Genomic DNA, 23,486 nt, shown 5'->3' with positions numbered 1-23,486 from the left:
ATTTAAGCTTAATATTTGTCTTTTATCCTGTGCGTGAATTTCATGTTTATCTGCTCATCTTTGGTTATGCTGCAGATTTAAAGCATTTTGGTTACTTTGTTAAACGTTCAGAAATGTTTTACAAACGTTATAGAAGGGCCCCAAACTTGGCTTGTAAACTATGTTCGAAATTTATCATCTGAAATCAAAGAAATTTGTGTGTGTTTACTGAGAGCACAAAGAAGCCTTTTATTCAGTGAGACCTTGCAGCGTAAAATGGGTCAGTGCCTCTCATGCAGAAAATGACAGGAAAACTGGGATGAGGAATCTGCATTAATTATTGTGTGCATCTGTGAAATGTGTTCAGTGGCAAAAATATCAGTTACAGGCTTGTTGGTGAATTTCATTTTTGTAGCAATACATTATTCAAAATATTCAGATAATGTTGTTATTGTTCTGAAGGCACCAAGATGATAAAGTTGGCAGGACGAGGAAAGCTTGTACACTGAATAGGTTAAGTCTGTGTCTTTGTCACATCATTCCACGTTATTTTTCCAGTCTTTAGTCACTGCTTGGATCCCCTTTTGAGATGAGTTATACAAATGTCAGCCTTAGTGTCTGCAGTTGATTTTCTCTCCCTCTGTGAATCATGTTCTGTCTTTGTGCTATGTCTCTTGAAAATAAATGTTTTATTAGAAATGCTTCTAAAGCTGCAAAATTCTCTTCCCGCTGCCCACACTGAGCCCATTGATGGTATGGATCCCAAGTGTTTTTAAAATGTTTGTGAATCTGAGTAAGCATCAAAGGATCATAGGAAATAGGAGCCGGAGTAGACCATTCAGCCCGTCGTGCCTGCTCTGCCATTCAAACAGATCATGGCTGATCATCTACCTCTATGCCATTTTTCCCCACTATCCCCATGTTCCCTAATGTCTTTAGCATCCAGAAATCTATAGATTTCTGTCTTGAACATGCTCAATGATTGAGCTTCAACATCCCTCTGGGGTAGAGAATGCCACAGATTCACCACCCTCTGAGTAAAGAAATTCCTCCTCATCTCTGTCTTAAATGGCCTGCCTCTGACTCTGAGACTGGGTCCCCTGGTTCTAGACTCACCAGCCAGAGGAAACATCCTATGCACATCTACCCTGTCACGCCCTGTAAGAATTTTCGAAGTTTCAATGAGATCACCTCTCATTCTTCTGAACTCTTGAGAATACAGGTCCAGTTTCTGAAATCTCTCTCCATAAGACAATCCCGCCATTCCAGGGATTAGTCTGGTGAACCTTCTATAGCAAGTATATCCTTCCTTAGATAAGGAGACCAAAATTGCATACAATACTCCAAGTGCAGTCTTACCAAGGCGTTTTACAATTGCAGCAAGACATCTTTACTCCTGTACTGAAATACCCTTGCAATGAAGGCCAACATACCATTTGCCTTCCTAATTGCTTGCTGCACCTGCATACTAGCTTTTAGTGACTCATGAACAAGCACACCCAAGTCCCTTTGGTCATCAACAGTTCCTAATCTCTCTCCATTTAAGAAATACTCTGGCTTTCTGTTTTTTATACCAAAGCGGATCAATCCTCTTGAAGTCTCCTTGCATCCTCTTATCAATTTATATTCCCACCTAGTTTTGTCATCAGGAAATTTGGAAATATTACATTTGGTCCCCACATCCAAATCATTTATATAGATTGTGAACAGCTGTGGCCCCAGCACTGATCCTTGTGGTACCCCACTAGTCACAGCCTGCCATCCTCAGAATGACCCATTTATTCCTGCTCTTTCTGATGAAGGGTCACTGACCCAAAACGTTAACTCTGCTTCTCTCTCCACAGATGCTGTCAGACCTGCTGAGTATTTCCAGCATTTCTTGTTGTTATTCCTACTCTTTGTTTTCTGTCTATTAACCAATTCTCAATCCATAGCAGTATATTATCCCCAATCCCATGTGCTCTAATTTTATTTACCAACCTCCTGTGTTGGGAACGTATCAAAAGCCTTCTGAAAATCCAAATACACCTCATCCACTGGTTCTCCTTTATGTATGCTAGAAGTAACATTCTCAAAAAAACTCCAACAGATTTATCAAATATAATTTCCCTTTCATAAATCCATGTTGACTTTGCCCAATCATATCATTATTTTCAGGTGTCCTTGTTTATAATAGTTTCTAACATTTTCCTTACTACTGACGTCAAACTAACAGGTCTGTAGTAAACCATTTTATCTCTCACTCCATTCTTAAATAGTGGGGTTACATTTGCTACTTTCCAGTCTGCGGGAACCCTTCCAGAATCTATAGAATTTTGAAAGATAACTAATGCATCCACTATCTCTATGGCTTCCTCCTTCAATACTCTGGGATGTAGCTCATCCGATCCAGGGGATTTATCAACTTTCAATCCAATTAATTGTTTGAGTACGACCTCTTTCTTGATGGCAATTTCTTTCAGTTCCTCATTTTTACAAATCCCTTTGTTCCCTATTATTTCTGGCATCTTTTCTGTGTCTTTCTCTGTGAAGACAGACACAAAGTAATTGTTTGGTCACTCCACCATTTCCTAATTCTCCACCACAAACATTCCTGTCTCCGCTTGCAATGGACTCCCATTCGTCCTTGCTAATATTTTCCTTTTCACATACCTAAAGATGCTTTTATGTTTGCTTTCATGTTTCTAGCTAGATTGCATTCATAATCTCTTTTCCCTTTATCAGTTTCTTGTTCCTCCTTTGGACTCTAAGTTGCTCCCAATCCTTGGCCTTACACTTTTTCTGATGACCTTATAAGCCACTTCCTTTGACCTAATTCAGTCCTCAATTTCTTTTGTTAGCCACATTTGATTAACTTTTCCTGTTGGGGTTTTGTGTCTTTAGAGGAAAGTATATTTGTTGTAAACCGTGTAATACTTTAAATAACATCCATTGCCTGTCTACCGTCAAATTTTTTCATGTATCTTCCCAATCCATCAGAGACAACTTGCCCCTCATACCTTCATAGTTTCCTTTGTTCAGATTTAAGACCCTATTTTTAGAATCAACTATATTTCTTTCAAACTTAATGTAAAATTCTATCATATTGTGGTTACTATTTCCTAAAGGCTCCTTTTACAGCAAGGTTATTAATTAGCCCTTTCTCATTGCGTAATACTAAATCTAAAATAACCCAATCCCAAGTTGGTTCTTCAACATACTGCGCCAGAAATCCATCTCGTACAGGAATTCATCCTCCAAAGCATTAGTGCTAATTAGGTTTACCCAATCTATATGTAAATTGAAGAAATGCTGGAAATACTCAGCAGGTCTGGCAGCATCTGTGGAGAGAGAAGCAGAGTTAACGTTTCAGGTCAGTGACCCATCTTCAGAACTAGCAGATATTAGAAATAATATTTTCATCCCCTCCCCTCCCCTGTCGGTATTCTGAAGGGATCGTTCCCTCCGCAACACCCTGGTCCACTCCTCCATTACCCCCACCACCTCGTCCCCTTCTCACGGCACCTTCCCATGCAATCGCTGGAGATGTAATACCTGCCCATTTACCTCCTCTCTCCTCACAATCCCAGGCCCCAAACACCCTTTTCAGATGAAGCAGCGATTTACTTGTACCTCTTTCAATGTAGTATACAGTATTCGCTGCTTACAATGTGGTCTCCTCTACATTGGGGAGACCAAACGCAGACTGGGTGACCGCTTTGCAGAACACCTCCGCTCAGTCCGAAAGCATGACCCCGAGCTTCCAGTTACTTTCCATTACCACACTCCCCTCTGCTCTCATGCTCACATCTCTGTCCTGGGATTGCTGCCGTGTTCCAGTGAACATCAACGCAAGCTCGAGGAACAGCATCTCATTTACCGATTAGGCACACTACAGCCTGCCGGACTAAACATTGAGTTCAATAATTTCAGAGCATGACAAGCCGCCCCATTTTACTTTTATTTTTAGTTTTTTTTAAATTTGTTTTTGTTTTTATTTTAGTTTGTTCAGTTTGCCTACCCACTGTTTTCATGTTTGTACTTGTGGATGTTCAGTTTTCAGTCCGTTAACACCCTATCTGTACTAATGCTTTGTCTTTCACCACACCATTAACTCATTGTTTGCCTTTGCTCCATGACATTCTGGTCGGTTGTTCTCTGTGACCTTATCCTATCTACACCTTCTCCTTTGTTATGTCTTGCCCCACCCTCACTTAACTTGCTTAAAACCTTTCACATGTTTAATATCTGCTAGTTCTGAAGAAGGGTCACTGACTTGAAATGTTAACTCTGCATCTCTTTCCACAGATGCTGCCAGACCTGCTGAGTATTTCCAGCATCCACAGTATTTTGCTTTTATTATATGTAAATTGAAGTTGCCCATTATTACTGTATTGTCCATGCTACATGCTGCTCTAATTTCTTGATATATACCATGCCCAAGATTATAGGCCACCAAATTGTAGTGGTAAACAACTCCCACCAATGTTTGCTGCCCTTTGCTGTTTCTTAGCTCCACCCAAACTCATTGTATATCTTGCTCCTTCAATCGAAGATCCTCTCTCACTAATGTACTGTTCTTGTCCTTTATTAATAGTGCTATCCACTTCCTTTTCCCCTCCACCTATCCTTTCTAAATGACGAATATCATTTCACATAGCATGAATAAAATTCTGCTTCACAGGAGATTTAGTTGCCTGGGTTTCAAGGCTGGTTTGCCAATGGTCAGGGATCCCTACTCCAGAACTCCTGGAATAATGCATAACAGGTGACCTGCATGTGAGTAAGCCACGTCTCGACCTGTGTTGGTCGACTGTTGCCTTCTATTCCTAATATTTAAAAGCCTCCTAATCACAGTTCATGACTGATTTAAGAGCATTAATACTTCCAACTTTTTATTTGCTGTCTGTCAGGTGCAAGTTGTGGCCCACAGACCGAAAGCAGCAAAATTGTGTGTAAAAAAAAAACAGCCTTTGTTTCTCCCAATTATTTTCTTATAACCCATGGCTAAACCTTGAATAATGCACCAACAGAGATTTAGGCCTATGGGTTCACTTGCCCACTTTTTGCTAGACTCTAACTGTAATAACAGGCAGGAGCACTTTTTTTTTGTTTTAAGATTTTAAAAATGTCAATAGTTGGGTACCGAGGAAGCATATGTTAACAATTTTCTATCCACGTGCATGCCTATTTGGAGCTAATAAGCAGAAGAAATTTCCTTGTGGGGTCTGTATGAATACAATTAAGTGTCACTTGGGCATAAGTTGTGACTATTAGAAGGCGGGGGAACAGAACTGAGTGAATTGCTCTTTCGGAGACATGGTGCAGACACGATGGGCCAAATGGCCGCCTTCTGCACTGTAATAATTCTGTGATTCTGTGGTTCCAGGAATGAAGGATTTTAGTTTTAAGTTTAGGCTGGAAAGGCTGGAATTGTTCTGCTTAGAGCAATGGAGATTGATGGGGGATTTAATGGAAGTGCACAGGCTCATGATGGCTCTCTGTAGAGCAATCCAATCAGTCCCATTCCCTGGCTCTATACCCTTGGTTCTGCAAGCCCATCCAATTTCCTTATGAAATCAATCATCTCCACTTCCACCACCCTAGTAGGCAGCGAGTTCCAAGTCATTGCCACTCACTGCGTAAAAAAGTTCTTCCTCACATCCACCTACATCTCTTGCCCAAAACCTTCAATCTGACTCCTCCTAGTCCTTGTATCATCAGTTAATGTGAACAGTTTCTCCTGTCTAACTTATCTAAGCCTGTCATAATCTTGTACACCTCTATCAAATCTCCCCTCAATCTCCTTTGCTCCAGGGCAAACAAGCCTAGCTTCTCCAACACAACCCTATAGCTATAAATCTCACATCCCTGCAACCATTTTGGTAAATCTCCTCTGTACCCTCTCAAGGATCCTCACATTATTCCTAAAGTGTGGTGACCAGAACTGGTCGCAATACTTTAATTGGGGCCTAACCAGAGTTTCATAGAGGTTCAGCTTAATGTCCCTGCTTTTGTACTCAATACATCTATTTAGGAAGCCCAACATCCCATATGCTTTGCTAACTACTCTCTCAATATATCCTGCCACCTCCAAAGATCTATAGACATGAAACCCCAGGTCCCTCTTTTCATGTACATGCTTTACAACTGTGACATTTAGTCTATATTGCCTCTCCCTAACCCAAAATACATCACCTCACACCCCTCTGTATTACATTCTGCCACTTGTCTGCCCATTCTGCTAGCCTATGTCCTGTTGCAGTTGATTAGCATCATCCTCAATGTCTGCTACACCTCCAAGTTTGATATATTGGATATTTTTTTATATTGGATTATGACTTAGGAGGCCTATTGTTTTGAGATACCTTTGCTGTGTGTCACTCCTTACGTTGAGCCTGGGGAGTTAGTGGTGCCACTTTATCAAATGTTGTTGTCTAGGCTCACACATGAACACTGGACACGTGGGTGATATATTGGAAGTCTGCCAGTGCCTATGGAAGCATATTCCACAATGACCACTCATATAACAGAGAAAATTCAAGGAATGGCAAAATCTGAAAATATTAAAAACTGATTAAACAAGAAACATGTCAGCGCTTTTAAAATCAAACACCATCAGAAAATGAATTGAATGAACAATGAATAAAAACAAACATGAAAATGGCCCAATGTGTCATGCCAATATTGTGGGATAATATGCCAATACCTACAGCTCACTGCTTTGAATTATAAATCGCAACAATGTTGGGAAGGGGCTAAACGTGAACTTGCCCTTGACCATGAATTCAGTGAGAAGGTAATAAAAGGAGAAAAACAAATAATCATACAAAAGAATGATTATAATGCAATACTCTCTCAAATAGTGCGTATGTTAAATTCAAGGAAATTAAAGACCGTTTTATACATTACTGTGACAAAAAATGCAGCTGACTAAATATATTAGACATTTCCATATATTGCAATTTCATTGACTATCCAAGGCTGCAGTTAAACCACAGATACTGATCTGAGAGTTACTTCTGCTGCTAAGATTTATAGTCAGCAAATCCTTGTTATGCTGCAGACTAACCTCATCAGCACAGATGAGCAGTGACAGAGCCCTGCACTGTTATAATCCAGAAAACCAGCTGGTGAAGGATAGAACTGGAGCCAATCTTTGCACACTTCTTTATTTATTTAGAGTTACGCATTACAAGCATACACGTACGAACCCCAACAAGTACGTTTTCAGTCTGTGTCTATTTATAGGGATTCAAGTGAATCCAGCAGTTAATGCTCACTACTGTATATAATTCATATATAATTAACATGTGCTCCCTGCAGCTAATTTGTTTGAGGACAAAATGGATAGTCTTCATTCAATAGTTTCCTTATAAAGTGATAAAAAAAAATTGCAGCTGGTCCAGTGACTTTTGAATCATACCTGAGTTATACTGTATTCAATGCAAACTCAAAGGTCTGTGAGATTGGCTTTTCAAGCTGAAGCACATGCCTCTCTGCTTTAATGTACTTGTGTGCCAGATCCGGACCTTGCAGTTGTTATATTACCAATTCCAGTGTTCATGTACAATGGAAACCGCTTTGCATCCACATGAAAGTGTAGTATAACTGCACTATAAGAGAATCAGTCAAGCTTTGTGAACTTCAAATTTTAAGAGTAGTTTGATGCATATGCAGCTGAACCTATCTGTATGGTATCTCACTATCTCTAAGGAAATCAAAATAAAACATAAGAATGGAGAAAATTAATAACAAGGAACAGTGGAAAAGTTAATTCTAAACATGTAAAGCAGTATAAGAATGATGAAATGAAACAAGAATAAATAACTGATCTTAATCAATTTGGGATTGTTGCAACTTCGAACATGTTAGCTTGATTTTTCCAGTTGGGTCCATCTAATTTAAGGATCTAAATCCAGTAGAGACAACTGAAAAATGGATGTAGTTCTGTGCCACTGGATCTTCGCCCATTTTTGCATCTGGCTCTTTTTGCTATTAGCATTTCTGCCGACAGCAGGAAGTGCCAAGCCAGTTTTTGGGAGGCCCAAGCAATAAGAGAACAATGATGTCAAGTGACTCATATTCTATCAGTTCCACTTCAGTTGCTCTGTTTATTATTCTTGCCCTTACAAAACAGGTCCAGGCTTGCCATGGAGAAGGGGAGAGTGAATTTAAAGAACCCAACATTAATGCCGATGGCATTGGTTTATTTCATCGAATTATAGAAAGTTTAAGGCACAGAAAGAGGCCACTTGGCCCATCGTGTCTTTGCCAGCCGAAAAACGATTCGCCTATTCTAATCCCACCTTCTAGCATTTGGTCCGTAGCCCTGCAGCTTACGGCATCTGAGGTGCATATCCAGACTCCTTTTGAATGAGTTGAGGGTCTCTGCCTCAACTACCCTTTCAGGCAGTGAGTTTCAGACCATCACCACTCTCTGGGTGAAAAAGCTTTTCCTCATTTCCCCTCTAATTTTTCGACCAATCACTTAAAAACTATGTCCCCTCGTCACTGACCTCTCTGCTAAGGTGAATAGATTCTTCACTTCCACTCGATCCAGGACCCTCAAAATTTTGTACATTTCAATCACATCTCCCCTCAGCCTTCTCTGTTCCAAGGAGAACAACCCCAGCCTATCCAATCTCTCCTCATAGCTGCATTTTTCCAGTCCTGCAACATCCTCGTAAATCTCCTCTGTACCCTCTCTAGTGCAGTTACATCCTTTCTGTAATAAGGTGACCAGAACTGCACACAGTACTCAAGTTGTGCCCTAACCAATGAGTTATACAGTTCCAGCATAACCTCCCTGCCCTTGTATTCTATACCTCGGCGAATAAAGGAAAGGATTCCATATACCTCCTGAACCACCTTATCGACCTGTCCTGCTTTCTTCAGGGATCTGTGGACATTCACTCCAACGTCCCTTACATCCTCTACACTTCTCAGTATCTTCCCATTAATCATGTATTCCTTTGCCTTGTTTGACCTCCCCAAATGCATCACCTCACACTTCTCCAAGTTGAATTCCATTTGCCACTTTTCTGCTCATTGGACCAATATCAATATCAATATCTTCCTGCAGCCCACAGCGATCCTCCTTGCTGACTACCACACGGCCAATCTTTGTGTCGTCTACAAACTTCTTGATCATGCCCCCTACATTTACATACAAATCGTTAATATACACCACAAAAAGCTGGGGTACTAAGCCCTGTGGAACGCCACTGGGAACAGCCCTCCAGTCACTGAAACACCTGTCAACAATTACCCTTTGTTTTCTGCCACTGAGCCAATTTTGTATCCACCATGCGGCATTTCCCTGGATCCCATGGGATTTTATTTTTTTAACCAGTCTGCCATGTGGGACCTTGTCAAAAGCCTTGCTAAAATCCATGTAGACCACATCAACTGCACTATCCTCCATCTATCTTCCCTGTTACTACTTCAAAAAATTCGATCACGTTAGTCAAACAAGATCTTCCATTAACAAATCCATGCTGACTATCCTTGATTAACCTGTGCCTTTCTAAGTGACAGTTTATCCTGTCTCTCAGAATAGATTCCAATAATTTGCCCACTACTGAGGTTAGACTGATTGGCCTGTCGTTACTAGGTCGATCCTTTGCTCCTTTTTTAAACCGAGGTACAACTTTAGTAATTCTCATCCGCCGGCACCACACCTGTATCCACCAAGGACTGAAAAATGATGGTCAGACTCTCTGCTATTTTCTCTCTTGCTTCTTTTAACAGCCTAGGATGCATTTCATCTGGCCCTGGTGATTTATCAACTTTCAAAGATGCTAATCCCATTAATACTTCCTCTCTCCCTATGTTTATCACATTCAATACTTCACACTCTTGCTCTTTAACTACAATATCTGCATCATCCCCCTTTTTTGTGAAGACAGACGCAAAATATTCATTAAGGACCATACCAATATCTTATGCTCCTACACAAAGGTTACCTTTTTGGTCTTTTATGGGCCTTAGTCTCTCCTTAGTTATCCTCTTACTCTTAGTGTACTGATAAAATATCTTTGGGTTCATCTTGATTTTGCTGGCCAATTTTCTTTCATGCCCTCTCTTTGCTTTCCTAATTTCCTGTTTGATTTTACCCCTCCACTTTCTATACTTCTCTCTGCTTTCTGTAGTATTGAGTTCTCGGTGTCGGACATAAGTTTTCCTTTTCTGCCTTATCTTACCCTGTAGGCTCTTTGACCTCCGTGGGGCTCTAGATTTGGCCGCCTCACCCTTTTTCTTTGTGGGAACATGTTTACCCTGAACCCCTTGAATCTCCCCTTTGAATGCCTCCCACTGTTCTAACACTGATTTACCTTCAAGTAGTTGTTTCTAGTCCCCTTTCGCTCAGTTTAGTAAAATTGGCCTTGCCCCAATTGAGAACTCTAACTCCTGTTCTATCTCTGTCCTTTTCCATAATTATGTTAAAACTGACTGAATTCTGATCACTACCACCAAAATGTTCTCCCACTGCCACTCCTTCCACCTGCCCATCTTTATTTCCTAAAACTAAGTCTAAAACTGCACCCTTTCTTGTTGGACTTGCTACATACTCGGCCAAAAAGTTGTCCTGAATGCACCTCAAGAATTCTGCTCCCTCAATTCCTTTCACACTAAAACTATCTCAGTTTAATATTGGGTTAATTATAATCCCTACTATTACTGCCCTATTGTTCTTGCATTTCTCAGAGATTTGCCCACATATTTGCTCCTTCTATCTCCTTCTGACTGTTTGGGGGTCTATAGTACACTCCCAGCAGTGTGATTGCCCCTTTTTTGTTCCTTACCTCAATCCATGTGGCCTCATTTGATGAACTTCCAACATATCATCCCTCCTCACAGCTGTAATAGTTTTCTTGACCAAAATTGCCTCTCCCCCTCCTTTCTTATGCCCCTCCCATATCGCATCTGAAAACCCTGTAACCAGGAACGATGAGCTGCCATTCCTCTCCTCCTTAAGCCATGTTTCTGTAATAGCTATGATATACTGCCACGTGTCTATCTGTGCCCTCAACTCATCTGCTTTATTTGCTATACTCCTTGCATTGAAATAGATACTCTTAAGCACTGCCAAATTTTTTTCATTTTCTAACCCTCGTTTTCTCTGTCTTCCAGACTCATCCATTAATTTTTCCGCCTTCCATTTTAATTTCTGATTTTGTCCGAGCTGAGTCTACCATCAGGTCCCCATCCCCCTGCCAACTGACTCATTCTGCAAGTATTTTTTTGTGTTTTTGCTATTGAAAGGAACTCTGATGTTGGCCTTTGTGCCAGTTTGCTGTTGGGTTGCCAGTTCTCCCCCCATCATTTTAGACAGGCCATGTTTGATTTCCTATTGGCATGCCCCCATACTTCTGCTTTTTGGAAGAGAAAGAGCAATGAAGGGATGCCTGGCAGGCCAGGTGGTCTTGGAGGCACGGGACACCCACCACTGGGATCCCCACACCCAAATATACAGACAGAGCAACACATACCTGCATTAGTCAGAAGACTGGTAACTGGGGAGGCTTCACTTTATTAAAAAAAAATTAGCATTGAAAGTGGAAGGATCAGTTCATAAAGCTGCTTTAAATTAAACGACATAGGATCCATGATGTTAAAAATAGCAACATCGAGCACAAAAGCAGTTATTGCAAAACCTCTGCAAATCATTTGTTAAACATCAGTAAGAGTACTGCAGCACGCACATGATGCTAGTTGCCTTCTCCACTTGAGCCAGCACAATGTCTGGCATGGACCCGATGTCTGCATCAGTGCTTGATGCTCTGTAGTCATCCTTTTAAAAAGGTGACTTGAGATCCAGATTCCAGGTTCTTCAGCCAAAAAAGTGCACGTGCTGATTATCTGGCCAGCGATGTTTGTTTTTCCTCCTCACATGATAGCAACAGCTCCCATTCTTCCCTAGTGCTATGTGTCGGAAACTAGTACACTTCCCTCCAGCGCAATCTCTGACTTGGCCAGAGTGGATGTCTCTGAGATGGTGCATCAGAGGGATACATCTCTGTGGTCTTCTCAAGATCTGAAGAATTATTTCCTTATCGGAGATGAAAGCTCACCATGCAGGCTATGGGGAAGGGGGGTCATGTGTTGCTGCTTTTTCTCTTGTGTTATAAGCCGTCTTCTCCCTGAACAGAATGTGGACAATGAGAATGGTGCCTTGGTGGCAGCTGTACGTGATCATAATGGACATGATCATGAGTACATACAACAAACCGGTTCAGTACAAGAGTTTTGTGGAGTAAATGCATGCAAGGATATGAGTGAAGGAAGACTTCCAAGTGAAAGCTGGGGATGTCAAGGGACTTCACTGCCTCTTGGACATGTTAGGTGGGGGGCATTTATAGCTGACATGTATATTACTCTGTACTCTTGGAAGAGCTGGCTGACTTTTATCTTCCCTGATAAGTTTATTACATTTATTTCTGTCACTTGGTTGTGTTTAGGGTTGGCATTGACTGCCCTGGCTATCTCCTTTCATTCTCCTTGGGGGCCTGTAACACTTCAAGAGCACATCTAAAATACCATAAAGGACCTGCCCCTGTAATTGCAGCCTGTTCAGCACTCGTGGCATTGGGTGAGCGCATTTCTAGTTGGGCTGCACCTTATCAGAAATCCAGGCTATGCAGCGCTATTGGCACTTGTGTCACCAAGTTGTGTACAGATTACTGGTTTGTTTAATTAGAGTAATGGGGAGTGATTATGCTTGATCCCATTCAAGACCTGTGCTCCTAACCCACCAGAATATTCAGGGTCAGGCAACATGATGTAATTTATATAATGCAGCCACACCGTCTGACTGCGTCTTGGGTTTTCAAAGTTCAAAGCCACCAGGGTTCTGAACATCTTTGGACTGGCCTCCTTTATCAGATGGTAGATTTTACTGAGGCTTTGTTAAATCTACTGGGGTATCTTAAGCAAAGGGAATAGGAACAACAGGAATTCCGGCAGGTGGCACCAACCTCCCTACCACCTTCCTGTTGCAGGCCATCAATAAAGTAAACAGAGCTTCGGTCAGGCCTTACAATTAGCAGAAATTCTTAGAATGGTATCTTTAGGGTAGAGACCCAGTGTTTCCAGGTCACAATTAATTTTCTACCACTGCCAAACTTCTTGTACTTTTATGCCAGACCCCTACTCCATATCTTGAGAAAAATGGAACCTGTAGCAATCAAAGTGCTCCATGAGTTTCTGTTAAGCGGCTAGAAACTGTGACTAAATTAGTATTTGCAGTCATTTATATCCCTGCTGTAGCCTACCTGTTTTTGTGAAGATGATGAGGACAATCTTTTGACTTCCTCCAATCTTCCTCAAATACAGAGGCACAATGGGTAAAAATATAGCTTGAAAATAACAACTATCCTAATCAGTCCAAATTACAATTTTTTTCTCTCTCTCTTTATCCCTCTTTTTTGTTCTCATTCTCTTTCTTTGTCCTTCTACATGCTCGCTCGCTATACCCCATCACTTCTTCCTTTACATGGGACCTGGAGCTTCATGTGCATAGATCTTTGAAGGTGGCACACCATTTTGAGAGAGTAGTTTGTAAAGCACATGGGATCTTGTTCAAGCAGAGCAGTTATGTTGAACCTTTTATAAAGCTCTGGTTAGGTCACAACTAAAGTATTGCATCCAGTTCTAGTCACTACACTTCAGGAAGGATGTGTGGGTGCAGAGGAAATTTACCAGAATGGTTCCAGGAATGGGGGATTTAGCTGCAAGGTTAGGTTGGAGAAACTGGGGCTGTTCTCCCTGGAGTAAAGGAGATTGAGAAGAGATTTGATATAGGCATACAAGGTTATGACAGGTTTAGATAAGATAAACGAAGAAAAGCTGTTCCCATTAGCTGATGGTACAAGGACGAGGGGAGACAGATTTTAGATTTTGCTCAAGAGATGCAGGGAGGATGTGGGGAAGAACGTTTTACGCAGTGAGTGGTAATGACCTAGAACTTGCTATCTACAAGGGCGGTGGCAGAGGTGACGATGAATGATTTCAAAAGGAAATTGGATGGGCACTTAAGGGAAATAAACTTGCAGGGCTTTGGGGATGGAACGGGGGAATGGGACTTGACTGGGTTGTTCTACAGAGAGCTGGCATGGACTCGGTGGGTCGAATGGCGCCTTCTATGCTGTTATGATCTGTGTTCATAAACACGCTTTCTCTCAGATCCCAGCTGTCCTCCCGGAACAAAAGGTAAGCAGGATCTCTTTAGACTCCAATTACCTACTCCTAGAGGTGCAATATTTGAAGCCTTCTGTGTCAGCCTTAATAATCTGATACCTAAATCGGGTGGGTCTGTAATATTCCAGGGCAGTCCATTGATGGACCCTGGGATAGTATATCTGTCATTCAGAGCTGTGATTCTTTCTCTTCAGCTTTAGGTAACCGTACAGGCTAGGGTGTTTGTAACTGGGCAAGCAGTGGGAAGCTTAGTGGTGATGAGCTGCATAAGGTTCACCTTCCACACTTCAACATCTTTAACCTTCGCTTCTTATAAACATGGACCTTAAGTTCTCTGTGCTTAGTTGAGCGGCGCGTATTCCTGAAGCAAACTGTGTGTATGTATTTCTCAGATGTTTGGTGTGGAGACTCTTGAGCATACATTGGTTTTTCCAGGTGTGTCAAATGGCTGGCTTACCAAAACATATATCTATATGCATCTGTCTTGCATGAAGCACAGAAGGAAATAAAGTTGTAGTCTATCACCTTTTCTAATGTTGCATTTGTCTACACCTACCACTTCCAGACCTTTGAGATATTCCCTCATACTAGCTGCCTCCAAGACTGCCCACCTATATTGTGTCTGAGAAATCCTGGCTTTTGACTCCCTGCGTATAATTCTGTATCAAATCCATTATTTCTGTATTGTGGTAGTCATCACTACCATTCCCTTTGTTTGTTGTCAAGACAGAGTGCTAAAGCAACAGAGCTATCTAGCATTTTCGACACCAGTGACATTTGTCTCCTGTTGTTTGTCTTGCTAATTTGAGAAAGAGTTGGAGAGTGAGTCGTGGTATAGTGGCATGCAAAGTAAGTGAGTGTCATTCGATGAGGCCAATGTGGTCTGTTCCGTGTGGGTGCAAGTTAGGTATATCTGGAAGATATAAGTAAAGCTAGAAATACATATTGGATAGATGAAGTTTAACCAATTCTCCTGCATTTGACGAGCTTTGCCTGGATAAATGGAATTTAATGGCAGGAGTCAATTTCCATGGTACTGCTGTTTAGTCTAAAACAGGTGTCATTTTCAAGCCCACTCTGTTTATTTTTATCAGTCAGATTATCATCACACTGGTGAATCAATCACATCTTTATATATATTTCCTGTGATGAGCAACACAATCATTAAGGAGCAAAAGGTATTGTTTTACTAGTGAATGATTCATGGCTGTAGGTGCTTTTCTCCATAGCAAGAGATAGCGCTTTGAGAAAAGAAAAAAATTAGAAGGAAAAACTGCCGAATATAAAATATTGAACAACTACTTTCTGTGAAATATGCACAGTGACAGCTGTTTCTATCAATAGTTTTAACATTCACAAGTGAAATGAAGAATTAGTGACCAGAAGAAAAAACCTATTCGTTGCACCAGAGTTAAACAGTGTCTGACCGATGGCAAGACCAAAGCACTCAAACCACTGAATACAACTCTAAGCTACCTCTACAGCACAGAAGGAGGCCATTCGGACCAATATGTCTGTGCCGGCTTTCTGAAGGAGCAGTTCACCTAGTGCCATTCCCCTTCCTTTTCCCCATAGCCCTGCACATTCTTCCTTTTCAGACGATAATCCAATTCCCTCTTGAATGCCTCGATTGAACTTGCCCCCATCACACACTCAGGCAGTGCATTCCAAATCCTAACCACTTGCTGCATGAAAATGTTTTTCCTCATGTCACCATTGCTGCTTTTGCTAGTTACCTTAAATCTGTCCCTCTGGTTCTCGATTCTTCCACTAATGGGAACAGTTTTTATATTGTTATGTTTCTCCCTATCTAGTCTGTCCAGACCCCTCATGATTTTGAACACCTCAGTTAAATCTCTTCTTAAACTTCTCTTCTCTAAAGAAAACAATCCCAATGGTTCCAACTTCTCTATCTGCATAACTGAAGTTCCTCATCCTTGGAACCATTCTCGTGAATATTCTCTGCACCCTCTCTAATGCCTTCCCATCCTTCCTCAAGTGGTGCACAGAACTGCACACAATAGTCCAGGTGAGACTGAACCAGTGTTTTATACGAGTTTAGCATAACGTCCTTGCTTTTGTACTCTATACTCCTATTGATGAAGCCTAGGATGCTGTATGCTTTATTAACTGTGCTCTCAACCTGTCCTGCCATCTTCAATGATTTATGCCCATATACACCCAGCTTCCTCTGCTCCTGCGCCCCCTTTAAAATTGTACCCTTTTTATTTTATATTGTGTCTCCGGGTTCAAAATGAATCACTTCACACTTCTCTACACTTTCATCTGCTACTTGTCCGCCCATTCCACCAACTTATCTATGTCCTTTTGAAGTTCTACACTATCCTCCTCATAATTCACAATACTTCCAAGTTTTATATCATCAGCAAATTTTGAAATTGTGTCCTGTGCACCAAAGTCTAGGTCATTAATATATATCTGGACAAGCAAGGGTCCTAGCACCGACCCCTGGAGAACTCCACTATAAACCTTCCTCCAGTCTGAAAAAGAGCCATTAACCACTACTCTCTGTTTCCTGTCACTCAGCCAATTTAGTATCCATGTTGCTACCATCCCTTTTGTTCCATGAGCTCTAACTTTGCTCACAAGTCTTGTGCGGTACTTTGTCAAATGCCTTTTGAAAGTCCGTGTACACATCAACAACATTACCCTCATCAACCCTTTCTGTTACCTCATCAAAAAACTCAAGAAGTTGGTTAAGCATGATTTTCCCTTAACAAATCTGTGCTGGTTTTTCTTGATTAGCTCGCATTTGTCCAAGTTACTATTCATTTTGTCCTCAATTATCATTTCTAGAAGCTTCCCCACCACCAAGATTAAACTGACTGGCCTGTAGTTGCTGGGCTTATCTTCATGCCCTTTTTTGAACAAGGGTATTACATTTGCAATTCTTCAGTTCTCTGGCATTACCCTGAGACTAAGAGAGATTGGAAAATTAAGACCAATGCCTCTGCAATTTTCACTCTCACTTCCCTCAGTATCCTTGGATGCATCTCATCTGGTCCTGGTGCCTTATTAACCTTAAGTACAGACAGCCTATCCAGTAGCTCCTCCTTATCAATTTTAAACCCTTCAAGTGGCTGAAGTAACTTTTTTTTCACCATGACCTGCACAACATCCTCTTCCTTGATAAAGACAGATGCAAAATCTTCATTTAATACCTCAGCCATGCCTCCTGCCTCCATGCGTAAATCCCGTATTTGGTCCCTAATTGGCTCCACTCCTCCTTTTACCACCCTTTTACTATTTATATGCCTATAGAAGACTTTTGGATTCCCTTTTATGTTAGCTGCCAGTCTCTTCTCATACTCTCTCTTTGCTTCTCTTATTTGCTTTTTCAGTTCCCCTCTGAACCTTCTATATTCAACCTGATTCTCGGTTGTATTAGCCACCTAACATCTGTCATAAGCACACTTTTTCATCATCTTAATCTCTATCTCTTTTGTCATCCAAGAAACTCTGGATTTGTTTGCCCTGCCTTTCCCCTTCATGGGAATATACCTTGACTGTGTCCGAACTATCTCTTTAAAGGCAGCCCATTGTTCAGTTACCGTTTTGCCTGCGAAACTTTGATTCCCAATTTATCTGGGTCAGATCCATTCTTACCCCATTGAAGTTAGCTTTCCCCCAGTTAATTATTCTTACTCTGGATTGTTCCTTGTCCTTTTCCATAGCTAACCTAAACTTTATGATATATTGATTGCTGTCCCTTAAATGTCCCCTACTGACTCATGATCCACTTGGCCCATCTCAGTCCCTAGAACAAGGCCTCGCAGTGCCTCCCTTCTTGTTGGACTGGAAATGTACTGCTGTAGAAAATTCTCCTGGACCCACTTTAGGAACTCTTGCCCCTCTGTGCTCTTTATGCTGCTACTATCCAGGTCTATATTCAGATAATTAAAGTCCCCATTATAACTACTCTATTTTTCTTGCACCTCTGTAATTGCCTTGCAGATTTATCCCTCTATATCTTTCCCACCAGTTGGTGGCCTATAGACAACACCAAGCAATGTAATTGTACCTTCTTTGTTCCTTAGCTCTAGCCAAATTGATTCTGTCCTTGACCCCTCTGGGACATCCTCTCTCTCCAGCACTGAAATGTTACTCCTTAATTAATATTGCCACCCCTCCCCCTTTCCTATCTTTCCTGAACACCTTGTATCCAGGAATATTTAATACCCAGTCCTGCCCTTCTTTGAGCCAGGTGTCTGTTATAGCTGCAACATCATATTTCCAAATTACCAAAACAATAACTTTTTGTATAAGTCACGATTTTTGATAATTTATAAAAAATTAAATGTGGTGTTTAAGGTGAACAAATCCTGAAAAATAGTGTGATTTGAATGTATTTAACACTGACATTATACTGAAGCATTGGTGCTGGTGCATGACAACTGTTTGTCATTTAATCTTTCCTGCCTTCCACCCTATCGCAGACCTTTCCTTTAGTTCTTTCCTTCATCATCCCACCCTTTTACTGCCTCTACTTGCTTAAATATTGAATTTTGTTTTCCTTTCCACAGATCCTGCCTGACCCGCTGAGTATTTCCAGCATTTTCTGTTTTTATTTCATATTTCCAGCATCTGCAGTATTTTGCTTTTATAATATTGCTTATGTGCTGAAATATATTTACAGAATTTTTCAACTAAATGTTCCTGATAACTACTTCAGCATTAAATGAAATAATTAAAAGTTTATTCTTTTTAGATGAAACCCCCAGTGCCACTAATACTGTAAAAGAAGTAGTCGAGCCTATTCCAGAATATACTGCTGAACAGGAGCGCACAGATAATCGATTATGGAGAACTGTTGTCATTGGGGAACAGGAACACAGGATTGATATGAAGGCTATTGAACCTTACAGAAGAGTTGTCTCTCATGGGGGTAAGTCAATTCATCAAACCTTTTATGTTTTTTTGTATAACATAAAACTTAGATCACTGATTTTAGATCAAGTGATATGTTATTGTTTATTTGACTCAACTCTGGTGTCATTTGTTAGGAAATGAAATTAGGAAATGTTGCCATAAGTGCAGTATGGTGATCTTTTGCTTTGCATAACTCTGATTCTAAATCTGTCAACAGTTTGTTGTTCACTTGTGATTTGTCCCTCAGCACTTTAGATTTCCATCAGCTTATTCTAAAGTAGGGTTGTTTCACCGCAATCAATCCCGAGACGTTGTAAACACTAATGAATCTCCTGCGGCCTTGCTTACTGTTAGTCAGTGGAAATGGTATGTCTTTCAGCTGTATATATTGTAAATGGCAGGGGTACCTGTATGATTTGCACATGTGGGGCTGAATTTTACTGACCCTCTAGGGTTAGGCTGGGAGGCGTGGTGGTGGGGATTCGTAAAATGGCAAGGGAAGGTGGAGGGGGGGAATGGTTGTGGAGTGCCCATCGTCTTCCTGCGCCATGGAATTTTATCAGTGGCGGGGAAGGTGGAGGATGACCTTCTCACCCAGAGACTAAATGAGGTCACTTAAGGGCCCATACCTGCCACCACTGGCATTTTTGCAGTGGCTGGTGGGTCCCAAACTACACAGGGAGAGTGCCCTGTGAAACTTGGTGGCCTCCCTGTGGCTGCACGGTGCCGGGGGGGTGGGGGTAGAAATGCCCTCCTGATCAAGCACTCTATGGCTTCTGGAGGGCCCCGCCCCACGACAAGGGCCACTCCCGCAGAAGCACACCCTCCTGCCCTCTCCAGCCCCATCCCTTGCTGGGGCCAGTTTGATTGGTCCCAGTGACCCCTGACCCAACTTATCTTGTGGGGAGGTCGTTGCCCATTTTTGACAGCTGCATTCCCGGCAGTCGTCACCACGCCCAATGGAGCTGCTGAGACTGAAGAACTGCCAGTCTTCTGACTGACTAGCAGCTCTTGAAGGCAGGGACTGGAGCCCGGTACCAGACAGTTAATTGCCTGAACACCAAAAAATGCTGCCAGGGCCCCCCAAACAGCCAGATTAGGGTTTCCCATGGCTTTCCAGCCCAGCATTAGGACCCCCACCGCACTAACAAATTTCAGCATGTAATAGGCATACTTCTTTACTTGTTCTTTGTGTTGAAACGGTGTACCATGCGCTTTCTGTAATGAATATGGTCACTGATACAGTGTGACAATATCGGTTCAAACAACATTTTCCAGAACATTTGTTTTCCACTACAGACAAAGGAGAAATCTACCTTACGGATAGTAGACAGTATAGTAATGCCATTTCTAGGCAACACCATTGCACTTAAAGGGCTGGAATTAATGGACCCCCTCCCTCCACCCCGGAGACAGGCTAGGAGGCAGGGGGGGGCCTATAGTGCGACAGGAGGTGGGGGGGCAGAGGGCCCGTCACCTTTCCGTCAACGAGGTTAAGTCGGGGCGGGAAAGGCTGAAGATGGCTTTCCCACCCAGAGGCCAATTGAGGCCCTTATGTGGTGTATTAGGCAGTTTAAGCCCTCTTCCTACTACTGCTGCTGACCAATGAAATGAGCTAGCTCCATGTGGGATGGGGTGGTTGGGGCACTCCTTCATGGGCATTCTGTGGCCCACCGGCAAATAGCCCACCTCCTGTGACGCCCACCCTCCCCCATCACTGGGGCCTGCCAGACTGGCCCCAGCGACACCCACTCAGTTACCTCAAGTCCGAGTCTCCAGCGCTAGGCCTGGTGCGGTAAAGGCAGTAGCCACCACTCCCAGTGGCACTGCCAGTACGACTGATCTGCTGATCCTTTGGTTGTTAGCAGCTCTTGGAGGCATGATCCCCATCTTTAAAGGAACGGCGATCGCAGCGCTGGGTACCTAAGTGCCTGAGTGCTGTAGAATCGCACCAGCGGGGGGGAATCCGAAAGGCTGAGGTGGAGTTCCCACTGCCTTTGCGGCCAAGCACTCAGAATCCCGCCAGTATGACTAAATTCAGCCCCAGATTTCATGTTTAGATCTTATCGATGTGTTAGTAAATCAGGGAACTAGGCGTGAATTTTATGTGTAGTTTTTTAAAAATTCTTTCACGGAATGTGGGTATCGCTGGCTAGGCCAGCATTTATTGCCCATCCTCAATTGCCCTTGACAAGGTGATGGTGGGCCATCTTGAACTGCTGCAGTTCACATGGTGTCGGTACACCAACAGTGCTATTAGGAAGGGAGTTCCAGAATTTTGACCCAGCGACAGTGAAGGAATGGCGATTATAGTTCCAAGTCAGGATGGTGTGTGGCTTGGAGGGGAACTTGCAGGTGGTGGTGTTTCCATGGATTTGCTGCCCTTGTCCTTCTAGTTGGTAGAGGTCGCGGGTGTGTAAGGTGCTGTCTAAGGAGCCTTGGTGCATTGCTGCAGTGCATCATGTAGATGGTACACACTGCTGCCACTGTGCATCGGTGGTGGAGGGAGTGAATGTTTGTAGATGGGGTGCCAATCAAACGGGCTGCTTTGTCCTGGATGGTGTCAAGGTTCTTGAGTGTTTTTGGAGCTGCACCCATCCAGGCAAGTGGAGAGTATTCCATCACACTCCTGACTTGTGCCTTGTCGATGGTGGACAGGCTTTGCGGAGTCAGGAAGTGAGTTACTCGCCTCAGGATTCCGAGCCTCTGACCTGGTCTTGTAGCCACGGTATTTATATGGCTACTCCAGTTCGGTTTCTGGTCAATGGTAGCCCCTAGGATGTTGATAGTGGGGGATTCAGCGATGGTAATGCCATTGAATGTCAAGGGGAGATGGTTAGATTCTCTCTTGTTGGAGATGGTCATTGCCTGGCACTTGTGTGGCGCGAATGTTACTTGCCACTTATCAGCCCAAGCCTGGATATTGTCCAAGTCTTGCTGCATTTCTACACGGACAGTATCTGAGGAGTCACGAATGGTGCTGAACATTGTGCAATCATCAGCGAACATCCCCGCTTCTGACCTTATGATTGAAGGAAGGTCATTGATGAGCAGCTGAAGAGGTTGGGCCTAGGAGACTACCCTGAGGAACTCCTGCAGTGATATCCTGGAGCTCAGATGATTGACCGCCAACAACCACAATCATCTTCCTTTAGGTATGACTCCAGCCAGCGGAGGGTTTTCCCCCTGATTCCCATTGACCTCAGTTTTGCTAGGGCTCCTTGATGCCATACTTGGTCGAATGCTGCCTTGATGTCAAGGGCAGTCACTGTCGCCTCACCTCTTGAGTTCAGCTCTTCTGTCCATGTTTGAACCAAGGCTGTAATGAGGTCAGGAGCTGAGTGGCCCTGGCGGAACCCAAACTGAGCGTCACAGCAGGTTATTGCTAAGCAAGTGCTGCTTGATGGCACTGTTGATGACACCTTCCATCACTTTACTGATGATTGAGAGTAGGCTGATGGGGTGGTAATTGGCTGGGTTGGACTTGTCCTGCTTTTTGTATACAGGACATACCTGGGCAATTTTCCACATTGCAGGGTAGATGCCAGTGTTGTAGCTGTACTGGAACAGCTTGGCTAGGGGCGTGGCAATTTCTGGAGCACAGGTCTTCAGTACTATTGCCGGAATATTGTCAGGGCCCACAGCCTTTGCAGTATCCAGTGCCTTCAGTCATTTCTTGATATCACGCGCAGTGAATCGAATTGGCTGAAGTCTGGCATCTGTGATGCTGGGGACTTCAGGAGGAGGCCGAGATGGATCATCCACTCGGCATTTCTGGCTGAAGATTATTGCAAATGCTTCAGCCTTATCTTTCGCACTGATGTGCTGGGCTCCCCCATCATTGAAGATGGGGATATTTGTGGAGCCAGCTCCTCCAGTTAGTTGTTTAATTGTCCACCACCATTCACGGCTGGATGTGGCAGGACTGCAGAGCTTAGATCTGATCCGTTGGTTATGGGATCGCTTAGCTCTGTCTATCGCATGCTGCTTATGCAGTTTGGCATGCAGATAGTCCTGTGTTGTAGCTTCACCAGGTTGACACCTCATTTTGAGGTATGCCTGGTGCTGCTCTTGGCATGCCCTCCTACACTCTTCATTGAACCAGGGTTGGTCTCCTGGCTTGATGGTAATGGTAGAGTGGGGGATATGCCGGGCCATGAGGTGACAGATTGTGGTTGAGTACAATTCTGCTGCTGCTTTTGGCCCACAGCGCCTCATGGATGCCCAGTTTTGCATTGCTAGATGAAATCTATCCCATTTAGCACGGTGATAGTGCCATACAACACGATGGACGGTATCCTCAATGTGAAGGTGGGACTTCGTCTCCACAAGGACTGTGCAGTGGTCACTCCTACCAATACAGTCATGGACAGAAGCATCTGCAGCAGGCAGATTGGTGAGGACGCGGTCAAGTATGTTTTCCCTTGTGTTGGTTC

At 42.9% G+C, this 23,486-nt stretch overlaps 1 protein-coding gene across 4 annotated transcripts in view; it reads left to right on the top strand.

The window, feature by feature from the left end:
* Positions 1 to 23,486, top strand: part of LOC137369191 (protein prune homolog 2-like) — a 558,836-nt gene that overhangs the window by 466,035 nt on the left and 69,315 nt on the right. For all 4 annotated transcript variants that reach the window (XM_068029990.1, XM_068029989.1, XM_068029992.1 and 1 more), the window contains one exon: positions 18,890 to 19,066. In XM_068029990.1, the coding sequence (XP_067886091.1) occupies positions 18,890 to 19,066 (177 nt within the window). The remainder of the gene's footprint in view (positions 1 to 18,889; positions 19,067 to 23,486) is intronic.

This window comes from Heterodontus francisci, chromosome 4 (genome assembly GCF_036365525.1).
Source record: "Heterodontus francisci isolate sHetFra1 chromosome 4, sHetFra1.hap1, whole genome shotgun sequence".
Lineage (NCBI taxonomy): Eukaryota > Metazoa > Chordata > Chondrichthyes > Heterodontiformes > Heterodontidae > Heterodontus > Heterodontus francisci.
Note: the sequence above shows the minus strand (reverse complement) of the source record. Positions and strands in the feature narration are given on the sequence as shown.